Below are 13,194 nucleotides of genomic sequence, written 5' to 3' on the forward strand. Positions count from 1 at the left end.
AGAATAAAGTTTAGTGAAGTTATTGTTTTCCACCTTCCTAAATGAAAATCAAATCATAATCTAGTGCTTCTGCAATTCAGAAGAGTGCATCAGGTGAATAGAAGATAAAAGACGATGTCCGTTTATATTTCTTGCATCATGGATATTCCATGATAATTTTCCTAGTCTCATGAGATCTTCTTGGACGAAGGGTTGGTCTTGTAACCAAAAAATTAAAGAGTTCCAAGACGGAGCGATGAAGTGGAACAATGAGATTTTTTAACATATTGTTGCTAGGAAGAAAAGTTTGATGCGCCAACTGCTTGAGATCAACAATAGATTGACTAATGGTCCAAACCATTTTGTTGAAGCATGGCCACAAAGGGTTTGGAAGGAATACAAGCATGTGTTGTCCCAAGAAGAGATCATGTGGTTTGAAAAAGCTCGTCGCAAATGGCTAAAGTATGGTGATCTCAATACCAAGTACTTCCATGGCACTACGACAATTAGGAGAAATAAGATAGACGTGATACAACATGAACATGGTGGAATTATTTCTCAACCTATGATGTTGTAGAATTATGTCACCTCATATTATAAGAATTTATTTTCTAACAAGTCTGATTTCATTCCTTTTTGCTTATCAAATTTGTTCCCTACCCTTGCACAACATGAAGAGGATATGTTGGGGGAACACGTCACGAGAGAAGAAATTTATCAGGCAATGAAGAGGATGAGATCTTTCAAAGTACTGAGCCCAAATGGTCTCCATGCTTTGTTTTATCAGTCTTAGTGACATGTGGTGGGTGATGATTTATGTAACATGGTGATTTCTTTGTTGACAGAACCTAGCAAGATCAGGGATATGAACGATTCTCTTATTACACTTATTCCTATGGTGGAACCAATGGTGAAATTAAGGGATCTCCGGCCCATCAGTTTATGCAATGTATCATACAAGGTGGTGACAAATTTTGGCTCAGAGACTCAGACTGGTAATGGAGAAACTAGTAAGCCCCTCTCAATGTAGCTTAATTACTAATTGGCATACTGGAGAAAATATTGTGGTTGCTTAGGAAATTTTTCGCCCAATGAGAAGTAAAAAGGCAAAGTGGGGTAGATGACTATAAAGGTTGATTTGGAGAAGGCCTATGATAAACTTAAATTGGCATTTCTACTGCAAAAATGAAAATGCTTTGGAATGGGGACACATTAGAAGAATTCTCTCCCATGAGGGGTGTTAGACAGGGAGATCCCATCTCACCATATGTTTTTTCCCTCTGTCTAGAGAGATTATTTCATTTGATTAATGTTGCTATGACCTAGAAGCTTTGAAGATCTATACAGTTTAATAGAGGGGGCCTTTGATCACTCATTTTGATTTTGCTTATGATTAATTTTACTTGCAAAAGCTTAAATGGAACAAGCTGAGATGACTAAGGCGGTCCTGGATTTGTTCTGGGGGAAAAATGAAGGTGGAGAAAACCAAGATATTCTTCTCAGAAAACATCAACTGGCATATAAAGGAGGATCTTACTGCAAAGATTGGTTTCCAATGTACTTTGGGGAAATATCTTGGTGTGCCGATATTCCATAAAAAGGTGAAGAAAGAATCCTTTGAGTTCCTTCTAGATAAAGTTAATCACATATTAAGTGGTTGGAAAAGTAAAATGTTATCCATGGCGGGTAGATTAAGTCTTGCAAAGTATGTGATCAAAGCTTTTCCCTCATATGTGATGCAAATTGTGAAAATTCCGGCCTACATTTGTGGTGAAATTTATAAAAATGTAGAGCATTTTTATTTGGGGGATGATGAGAATAGGAGGAGAGTGCATATTGTGGCTTGGAGTGAATTATGTATGCCCAAAAACGCTGGTGGCTTGGGCTTGAGATCATCAACGGATATGAATAAAAGCCTCGTTTATGAAGGTTGGTTGGCGTCTTTGCACACGAAGGAACTTTCTATAGACTTCAGTCATCTGGTCAAAATATAAATGTGGTGAGATGGATGTTCCAATAGTTAGGAATAAAACAAATGCCTATAACTTATGGAAGGGTATTTATAGTTATTGGGAGAATGTGGAGAAATCCATTCTCTAGCGAATTGGAGATGGTGTGGCTATGAGATTCTAGGTTGATCAATGGGCCCCAAATCATGGTAAGTTGCAAGAGAGAGCTTTGGTGCAACTCTCGGATTTTGATATGTATAAAAGGGTGAATGAATTTATGAATTCCAATGGAGTATGAGACGAGAAGCAGATTAAGAGTTTGGTTCCTCTTGAGGTTTGGCAAACTATTCGAACCTTAGTTCCTCCCAAAAGTGACCATGCAAATGATACTATTGCATGGAAAAAGGTACAACTTATGGTATGTTCACTATGAAATCAGGTTATAGTCAAGTCATTGATGAGGGTGACCCGTATTTCAAGCGCATTTGGGATTGGAAGGGTCCTAAAAGAATTCGAATTTATTATGGAAGGTAGCAAAAAATGGGTTACTTACAAATTGTAACGGATATTTAGAGGAGAAGCAAGTCGTCCATTGCCGATGCAAGAAAATCCCTATATAAGAAAGAAACTTCAGAAGCAGAATGAGAGGTCTTGACAACAAAGAATACTTAGAGGAGAAGCAAGTCGTTCATTGTCAATGCAAGGAAATCTGTTTTTGAAGCTTTGACCGATTCATTTTACAACATTCTTCTTTCATTAAATCCCATATATCTTATCCACCTATCTATAAGCTTTTCATGACAATGAGACGTCAAAACTCCACCGTGTTGGGAGCTCTATAATCCTAAACTCTCTATGATGTAATAATTCTAAAAAATTACATATTTATGATTTGATCATCCATCTTTATATTCTATTTTAATGTATGAATATTAATATTTGTATGCTAAGAATTTGGAAAGAATATCTAAAGTAAGTCACATCTAGAAATAGAGTGGTATTCTTTAGCTCGTTCATGCATCTTTATTCTTAATGCAAGTCATTTAGTTATCAACTACTAATGAATTCAGAGTGATATTAAGTGATTTAGGATTTTTTACTCGAGGGATCTTAATTAAAATAAACTAATAGATGCGGGTGATAATCATATTCATATTAAATGAGAAAAATCAATAAAAGATTATATCAAGAGAAATTATGAAAGTTGAGTCCCGAACATGTCCACACTCATCATTATCCTCAACTTCTGAGCATTTGTCTTCTCTCCTTATATACTTTGTTATTAAGTCTCGCATTTATTCTGTTAAATATGTTTTCTAATGCATAAAATCCTTTTTCTATTCCCTAATTGTTTAATCATTATATATATAACTCTGAGTACAAACACAATCTCTGTGAAATACGATACTCGATTTTACTGTTTTATACCACTTATGCAACTTTGTACACTTGTTAACATACATTTCACAACTAACATGATTTTAAAGCTTGATCAAAGTGTAGGTATGGCATGTTCTTGATCAAACTACTTTAACTAATCATGATAGATACTTATGAAAATACTATAATATGTACATGTGGAGGTTATATGACACTTTGGAGATTTTCTGTTTTGTTTCTAGAAAGAAAAAAAATATAATGATAGAATAACAAATATTTACCATTTATAGATGTGCTTAATTAAAAAAATTGTTAAACAATTTATGGCTATTGATTTTACTTCATATTGTGTCAATATTCATTTAACAATTAAACAAGCACACTATTGTAAAAAAAAGTACACTAAAATTATTAGGCGTCTTGTCACCATATTATACATATTTTTTTCACACAATATATTTTGCAGAAGACTTTACCAATTTCTAGAGAACGCACACATCATAAGATAAGATGCATAAAAGGCTAACACATTAGTTTAATATTTTGCTATTGAGTACATGATTAAAATGTGAAAAACTATTACTTGATAAATTTAACACAAATGCATGAGATTTATTTGAAAGAAATACAAATCTATAAATGAAGGGAAAGATCCAAGTCAACCTCTTGTTCTTTTATAAAATTTGCACTCTTTGAAGTCGAAGCATTCTTCCCTTCATCCTTGCCGAAAATTGCTTCTACAGCTTTAAGCTTTGTCTCTTTTGTAGAAAACCATGCTTCCTTTTTTTGCAGCATCTCTATTCCATGATTGACAAGTGGACCAAAGTTGATATTGGGCATTTTTGGTGGATTCATCATTGGAATTTTTTCTTGAACTTCATCTCTATTATGGTTTTTTACCTTCTCATAAATCTGGTCCACATTATAACTATAACTATTGTTTGAGCCAACAAAATTTATTTGGGTATCAACAACATTAGGCTCAATTGGGCTAGGAAATTTGTTGGTGTTAAAATTCCATAAACTAAAATCAGCCATGTGATAACCGGGTAAAGATGAATTTCTAACCAAGACCGGATATGTGAGATTGGGATCATTATGTTCGTTTTTCCAAAAATTGCTTTTAAAAGGTTTGGAAAAACTATCAATAAAAAATTGTGGATTGCTAGCATCAAATTGATGGTTTATAGAAGAACTTGCACCACCTATATGATTACTAAAAGAACTCATATAAATTGGATAGTCTACAGATTGAGAAAAAGGAATGGTCTCTTTATATTGAATTGACGTTACCAAGGATGCATTGTCGGTTCGGGCAGAAGAATAATTTGGAGGCATGAACAATGAATTGTGGTCTTCTCGGCTATAGCCTCCATAATAATTTCCTGCAATTAGCATATATATATATATATTTAGTGATTTGAATTAGAAGAATTATTAAACTAAAAATGATTATCACTTTACCTTTCGTTACATAAGGATTGTTTGTTGTACCTCTAGACAAAGCTTTCATTAAGGCATCCCCATGTCCAGGATTAGACTTGGTAACATCCTTTGAATTTTGAAAATGAATCATTTGATTGTTGTGTTGCTTAATCTCAACTTCATACAACCTTTGATGATCTCCAAGACCTTGAGAATTTTCAAATGCCTTTTCACAATATGAGCAATGATAGCCTTTTTCTTTCCTCTTGCCATTTTCTTTACTAGAATTTGAAGAAAGATTCATCATGAAAGTGAACATCAATTCTTTCAACAAAGTTCTAGATGGGTTAAAATGAATAATCTTTAAGCGAGGAAGTATGCACATGTCTCATTCTTATGTATATGGTGAACCGACAGACTTTAATTAAAGTCATTTATTATAAGTTTTTTTTTTTACAAAACAACAATAAAAGACGTCATAGTATTAAAGAGTGTCATTAAAGAAACACGTCTTTTATTTATTTATATAGTATAACCATTAATGCATATATATTTAAGTTCTTTTTTTTTTTTGTATTGAGAAGAGCAAGAACCCAAACAAAACTATACATGAATCCTATGAGATATTGTTAGCCCCATAACATATTTAAATAGAAAATAATTACACTACCCTCTAGGGCTCTATCTAAAATATGCAATCCAAACTCTTGCCAATGAGGTAATTTTCCAAATGATTAATAGCACCATTTGCAATCCAAACTCTATAAACATATTTAAATTTTAATTATGTCATAATTTTGTACATTTAAAGGTTAATTCAAGTGATAAGTCCTAATAAATTTAATAATTGGAGTCCTCTCAGGTGTTACAAATTTAGGATTATGAAAAACATTTATAATGGATAAGGTTTAAATTAATACATTTTATGAAGATTAAACTTACTCCAAAAGGCCTTGTTTAACATCTCATTTTTCGTAAACTAATTTTAAAATGATTGTTATTTATAAATAAATAGAGTTTTAGAAAAATGATGAGATTTTTATAATTAAATAAATAAGGAGAAATAACTTTATTAATTAAAATAATGGTTTGAAGAAAAAAAATTGATTTATTCATTTGATAGGAAATAAAATAAAGTTCTTTTTTATAAAATAAGAAAATTAAATAAATAGAGTAAATAATAGGTTGTGAGCACCTTAACTATAAATAAGGATATGTTAGGTCAGTTTTAAGATTGATGATAGCTTCTACGCCTCTTCTTCCTCTTAATTTTGTTTTCCCTTCCCCTCCTCCCAAAATCCTTTTTTTTTTCTCGCATACTACTAAACTTGTCTCACAAAAACAACGATCTTAGACTCATTCAGCGTTGGATCGTTGTGAAATTTGAGAACCAGGTTTGGAACTCATTTCCAAACATTCTCAGTTTGTACTTATACTCGATTTCAACAATAATATTATAAGCAGCACTGCTCGTGAATTATACAATACCCACGATCTCACACTCATATTTCAAACACATTTAACACATTGCGTTATAATTTAACACTGGTTCCTAACTAGGAAACTTACATTTTTTCTTTAACATTGCGCATCAACATCTTTCTCAAGATAAACACTGGTCTGGTTATTGTATATTTCACAGCTCACAACACAGGTAATGTTACATCAAGTATTAACCACATATTTATTCACAACTAAAACTCATGTTCATAACTTCACATCTCATTATGTCATAATTAACTATCTCATATTTACGTATATCTTCCCAATTTAACACATTCAAATTTCTTTCAAAACTGCCTTGAGAATGCTATATGTCATCATAGAGTAAGTAGGTAGGGCTTGAATGATAGAGCTAGCAAGAGTGATGTGGTCAGCCATTGACAACTGTTCAGAGTATTAGCTAATTTATTCGACACTTTGTCCATCAAGTCTTGAAAGTCTCTTTGTCTAGGAGTCTTGCCCAGGAGAGGAATTCCTAGATAGGATCCTAGAGAAGAAACTTCCATGAAACCACTAGACAAAACCAGTTCCCATCACGTATGTTGGTCCACATTCTTACAAAAATAAATAGGGGTTTGATAATGTCTTTTCCCCACTCACCAACTGATCAATATCTCTAAACAATTGAAGGAGCTCTTTGAGACATTGCATCTGCTCATAGTCTGCTTGACCACAAAGGAGAAGGTCATCAACAAATATGAGATGAGAAATTCTAGGGCCATTTCTCCCCATTTTCAAAGGGTTCCACTTACCATCATGCACATCCTGGGCAATGAGATGCGACAATTTATCTAAACACAGAATGAATAAGTATGGGGATAAGGGGTCATCCTACCTCAACCCAGTAACCGGAGAAAACACACTAGCTCTGTTATACCCTTCCACAAGACATTAGTTAAATTGACTATCTCTTAAATTTGATATTTTGTTAGGAATAACTAATTGCACAAGAGATAAACTTTATCAGGTGTATCCAAGACTCAATCAAACCCCTATTAATTGTGATGTATCCTCTTATAAGTAACTAACTTGTTTAGTATTTAAGTACGTATAGTTTTGATATAGGTGAATTGTTGTTTTAAAGAGTTAAGATATGTTTATCACTCTCTTTGTGGGATTCAAATCACAAGTCTCATTTCTATGTTCCACCAATAAAAAAACTGACACCATTTAAAGTAATCATATTTTTTTTCATTTTTTACATTATCCTATTTTAAATGATATGTCAATTTTTTATTTGTGGGATATAGTAAAGAAACCTGTGATTTGAATTCATTGAGGGATCAGCTAAAGGGTAAACGGACAATTCACTAAGTTTTTCCAGCTCTGCTTCGCATTCCTTCCTATGAGTATTGGTCATGATGAGTTGTACTGGCAGATATGCAAGTACTGACATGTTGAATGAAACGATTGATTTGTATAGATTTGCAATTCTTATTATGGAAACAGGAAGGAATCCAGTTGATTATAGTCTGCCACCGGAACAGGATTTTATCTATTTCAGTACGAATTATGAAACTCCTTGTCATCATTGCATTTTTTTCACTTTTAACTAAAAATTGAGATTTTCAGACTAATTTAGGAACTGAAATCCTGATGGGGTGTGGGAATTGGATCCGAGAATTCCCTGAGGAACCAACTTCAAGGGCACTAAAACGAGCCCGTCTTATAGCCTTAGTCTTCAGTGAAAATTTGTCTTACAGATGGAAACAGGTAACAAACATTTCTGCTGAAGCAGGCAACTGATACAACTTATTGTGCAAGTTTATTTAACATATTTGTAGGCATTGAATGTAATCTTGAAACAGAGTAATAAGATCCAAAACCTGTCCTCTTGTAATGCAGATGAGTAAGACACACCAAGTTATGAAATGAAACTTATTGTGCACGTTTAGCATAAATTAGGATCATTGTTATTTTCATTTTATCATAAAATCTCTCTCAGTTCACTCCATTTTCATTTTATTTTCTATGCATCAATTTTTATTTCACATGAATAGTCACACGAGATACTCCTTCCATCCTTTTTTAAAATCCTTTTCAGTTTTATCCATTTTTATAGGAGCCTTTGCATAATTATCTTTTTACTAAAGTATTCTTAATTAATTAAATTTTTTGACCAAAAATAAATAAATGCTAGAAATAAATGAAAGCAACTCTTTCTCTCCCCTATTAAGATTGAAAAATATGAACAACCTTATATTACATAATTATTTTTCTTTCTCCAAATATTATTTTAATTAGATGAAAAATAATTAAATGAAAAAAAGAGATGATTCATTTTAAAAAAATAAGGCTAATTTTGGAGAAGCAATACAAATAATTAACAAAATTGATATGATTAATTAAATTAATTATTTTAAATATATATATATATATATATATATATATATATATATATATATATATATATATATATATATAATTAATTGAAATATTCTTGTAAAACTGGAGCAAATATTATAATGCATCCTGTGGCTATGCAAGTTCTAGAATAACTTATTGGAGCAAAAAAGATATAATTGTAATGCATCTGTGAGTCATGTTAAGTAGTCTTATCTGATGGTAGCTATTATTCTTGAAGTATAAATTTGATTTGATTCAGCATTGGTGATAATTTATATTTAATGACCAAAACGACATTTTAAAAATAATTTAAAATTCAGATATTTAGCTTAAATTTAACCTGGTGTTTACTTTCATGCTTAATTCCAAAATAGGTTACTCGTTTGAACTCAAAACTAGTTCTTGTTTTTCCAACATGCTTTGCACACAATATCATCCTGCCAAGAAAACTATAGCACAATATTCTTGAAATGTACTCAATCACAACCAAAGGTAAGAGGTGAAAAAACTAGACTATAAAATGTCTTTCAATTTGAATTTCTTGGCGAGTAATACTCAAACAAACTATGGATACCAATAGAAGCAATGCAGCTTTGGAATTCAAGATCCATATCAATTCATAGAATCCAGGTAGTGGTAGATCCTGTGTCGCCGCTGGTACGATAAAAGGGTTGGAACAGTATCAATGGAGACACTGATAAAAAGATATTCGGTGTCAGGACTAAAAGATAAACCTGACACATGTCCAAACAAATCGATCTCCTGCTCTCTCCTAAACGCGTCCTGCACATCATAGACATGCACAAAATCAACGTCTTCACACATTGCCATAAACCTTCCATCAGATGTGAAACTTATTGAAGAAATGGCTGTAGCATTGCCCTCAAGAGCAGCAACAGGTTGTAACAAATTCCGAACATCCCATATTCGACATGTTCTGTCTGTGTTTCCAGTAGCAAACATGTTCCCATCAGGATGCCATGCCGATGAACATGAACAGCCAAAGTGTCCTCGAAAAGATTGGATGGTCTACAAGTTAAGACAAACAAGACGTCAAAGTAGAATTTGCTATCTATTACTTAAATATTTATTATCTCAGAAACATTCTTAAATGAAAAGTTTAAGATAAGTATGATGTATCTTTTATTATAACTTTACAATGCAATACAAACAAAACAAGAATTGTAAGATAGATAAACACAAGCTACCGATCCTGATTCAGAATCCACTAATCTTCCTTCTGGGTCATCTCCAACCACTACAAGTTGTCTTCCATCTGGGCTCGATGAAGCATGCTGCGGTAACATTATACTTTTTTTAAACTCAGCAAAAGGAAGAAACTATATTTCTCTAGGCACAATGGGTGCCCAAAACCATTTACAAAAAAGATATAAATCTGTCAAGATTATAAATCTCCTATGTTTACATTATATTAACAAAGCAAATATGTAAACTTTCATACTTACTTTCACTGGCCATGGGAATTGAAAATGTGAAAACTGAAATGTCTTCTCTACATCAAAGACATCCACACCACCACCTTGGTCCGAAGCCACGAAATTAATAGCTTCACTGCCAAATTATTAATTGTTAGCAAGCAGAAACATGATGTTAGTGACTCACCTTAGCAGCAACTTCAATAATCAAGGAAAAAGTAAACAAAGACCTGGTGGCAGTGGGACGCTTAAAAATCTCAATAGAATTTATCTTTGCTTCATTCTCTAATTGGAAACAAAAACTAACTCCTGGACGATTTAAGTGCTGCAAGAAACATATATGTTTTCTTTAGTAACAATTTTTTTTTTGCTAGATAAATATTTGGAAAGTCAAAGATAAATAAATTAAGAATGCATTCACTTATTTCTACTTTCTTAATCAGTAGTTTTCGATTAATAGTAGAATTGAGAGACTCTTCCCCGTCTCAAAGCAAGTTGAAATTGTATACTATGTCATAGATTAAGTGTGTCTAAAAGCAGGAAAAAGAAGTATTTACTTTGCAAATTAGTTCTCCATAATTGCCTCCAATAATCAACAACTTATGCCCTACAGCCATTGCCTCAATACATGTCTTCGTAAATCCATGCATGTGGTTTCCAGGATGTTCCTATCAGCAACACACATTTAAAGTCTCTTCTCTTTTTCAAATGATGCTTTCAACAGCATCGACCCAAAAGAGGAGAAAGTATTACCTTAGATGGAACTACATGCCCTTTCACATCCAACACTTCAGTAGTCCTGGAAGTTAGTGCATTCAAATGACCAATTTTGTAACGTGAACAAAAATATAAATCATGCCTTGACGTACACCAAAGCATGCCACCATAATCCTGCAAGTGATAAATTAGTGTAAATATTACACATTGAAGTGTTACAAAATAACCTTTACATCAGCACATATTTAAAAGTAAAGAATTACCGGGGAGTAATCTTGTTTAAATGGCATCAAACAGTTATTGTATTTAAAATAGTCATAATAGATCCCTCCTTTCAGTGTTGGCTGGCATCCCTGCACATAAGGGAAGGATGATTATTTTAAAAGCAAAAAGAAAAAACTTCAAAATTAAAAATTAATTTCCACATAATAGTTACTCAAATGTTTTGAGACTCTAAGCAAAAGAAAAACATATTACCTGCTTGGCTTGTTCCACTATTAAGGGTCGAGGTTCCACGATCCAGAGACGTTCTAACCTAAATCGTCTAAATTCATCACGACTTTTATAATCCGATGTTTCTGTTTTCCAAGTTATACCTTGGATGTCCTTTCCACTCCTAGCTTCTAGAGAAGTGGTGTTATCGCTATTCTATTTTTCCAGTGAATTAGGAAAGTCAAGAAAAAAGTTTAAGAAGAAGAAGAAGAAGTAAGGAAAGATCATGTTAAATGGACACAATACAAATGCTATAACAATGAAAAAAAATTCACATCATAGCAAAGGTTCTGAATATGAGTATACTCTCCAAATGCTCTGCACTACTAATTAATGAAACAGTAAATAATACCTCTATCAAGACACCAATAGTTTCATTATCTTCCATCTCCATTTCACACTCGTGGTCTTGAGAATTAAGATTTTCTCCTGATACTGCTGCTAAAGAAAAAAAAAATAGAAAGAAAGAATAAGAGGAAAAAGAAAAGTATGTTGTTTCTTTTAGAGACAAAGGTACGTATCAGAATGACATAAAGAGAAGGAGCAAGAGTAGACAATAAATGAATTCCGATATCCACATTCACATACAGTTGATATGGCTTAATAGAGATCAACCAAGTGTGTGTAAGAGATGAATCTAGCTTTATACCTGTATTCTCGATAACCGAATTATTAACAGAACAATTGATATTCTAACGGCAACTAAGTGGTGCTCAATTGCTCATGGTAGTTTAAAAGGAACTACCATCATTTTGAGTGGGAAAGAACCATAGAAAAAAGGAACTATTTTGATGCATATTAATCAACTGTGATTGTTAACAGCACAAGCTCATAGAACTCATGTCTGCCATGGATGAATGATAAGCATGCAAGGGAAGCTTGCAGAGGAAGCTAGAGAGAAAAGAAGATATAAAGAGCAATGAATAGCATAGAATGATTTAGCTTACAAAATTGGTTATTACAGTTGATTATATAGTCAGTTACAATAATAACTAACTCACAACTAACTAAACTAACTCTAGTTACATAGTGATCAACCAACTAAGCTAACTCTACTTACATATGCTAAGACAAGCAGAAGCATCATGCATAACAGGGACTATTTTGATGAAAAAATAAATACCAAAATATATATAGCTATAGCTAGCAACATTGATACAGCAACAATGATTTTTTTTTCTTTTGATGAATAAGCAAATAAGCAACAAGCAGGATTAAAAAAAAAAAGATGTTCATGACTAAATGAAGAGGCTGTTAGCAGTTAATAAAACCTCAAAATGCAATAGAACCAACGAAAACACTCAAAAGCAGTGTGTCCGCAGCACCAATTTTTTTTCTACATTTCATTTTACGTTCCTTGCATATATAGTATCTTTACAGGGGCATGCATAACTATGTGAATGAGAGAAAGATAAGACCTTTGACTCAAGTCTAACGGTTTCTGACATTTTTCTACACAAGACGACGGATTATAGAAGACCATGTTATACATGAAATTAAGCTAACCAGCTAAAAGCTACGTGTGAGTGGAATCTGGATTTAACAGAATCCATGTCTGCCATGGATGAAAAGAAAACTTGCAGAAGAAGTTAAAAAGAAAAGAAAATGGAGGACGATATGATTAGCATAGAATGAGAATCAAAAGTTGGTTATATAATTGGTTAAAAAAATAACTAATTTGTAATTAATTAACTAATTAAATTAATTCTAGTTATAATATGATCAAGTTGAATTAATTATAATCAAAATTATATCTATGCTAAGAGGAAAGCTTAGTATTTAACCAGAATAGAAAGACACAAAAAATTTAAAGAAAAAAAGGAGTTGAGAAAAGAAGTGATTTAAAATGACACGGAAATTGAAGAGAAACAAAAAAAAAATAGAAAAAGAATGGAATAAAAAGAAAATGTATATTTATAATAACTTATTAATTTTTATTTAATTTTTAATCGTATCCTTTTCAATAT

At 32.5% G+C, this 13,194-nt stretch overlaps 3 protein-coding genes across 4 annotated transcripts; all 3 read right to left on the minus strand.

Moving 5' to 3' along the window:
• Positions 1–3,834: 3,834 nt before the first annotated feature.
• LOC102661343 (uncharacterized) lies at positions 3,835–5,083 on the minus strand. Of its 2 annotated transcripts, none has more exons than XM_006586822.4 (2): positions 4,803–5,083; positions 3,835–4,693 (listed from the first exon to the last, which is right to left on the minus strand). In XM_006586822.4, exons 1-2 carry the CDS (start codon positions 5,050–5,052, stop codon positions 3,942–3,944), a joined length of 1,002 nt encoding a protein of 333 aa, XP_006586885.2. In that variant the 5' UTR covers positions 5,053–5,083; the 3' UTR covers positions 3,835–3,941. The 2 variants fall into 2 exon arrangements, with proteins under 2 accessions (XP_006586885.2, XP_014617237.1); XM_014761751.3 differs by having other exon boundaries at positions 4,773–5,083.
• A 4,111-nt stretch (positions 5,084–9,194) lies between these two features.
• LOC100814268 (uncharacterized WD repeat-containing protein C2A9.03) lies at positions 9,195–10,897 on the minus strand. The gene is made up of 6 exons (XM_026123614.2): positions 10,772–10,897; positions 10,576–10,686; positions 10,249–10,343; positions 10,049–10,154; positions 9,791–9,877; positions 9,195–9,611 (listed from the first exon to the last, which is right to left on the minus strand). The coding sequence occupies exons 1-6, from the start codon at positions 10,895–10,897 to the stop codon at positions 9,195–9,197; spliced, it is 942 nt and encodes a 313-aa protein (XP_025979399.2).
• Positions 10,898–10,980: 83 nt separating this feature from the next.
• LOC121172813 (uncharacterized) lies at positions 10,981–11,621 on the minus strand. The gene is made up of 3 exons (XM_041005342.1): positions 11,580–11,621; positions 11,213–11,383; positions 10,981–11,088 (listed from the first exon to the last, which is right to left on the minus strand). The coding sequence occupies exons 1-3, from the start codon at positions 11,619–11,621 to the stop codon at positions 10,981–10,983; spliced, it is 321 nt and encodes a 106-aa protein (XP_040861276.1).
• Positions 11,622–13,194: the final 1,573 nt, after the last annotated feature.

The sequence above is a fragment of the Glycine max genome, chromosome 9 (assembly GCF_000004515.6).
Source record: "Glycine max cultivar Williams 82 chromosome 9, Glycine_max_v4.0, whole genome shotgun sequence".
NCBI lineage: Eukaryota > Viridiplantae > Streptophyta > Magnoliopsida > Fabales > Fabaceae > Glycine > Glycine max.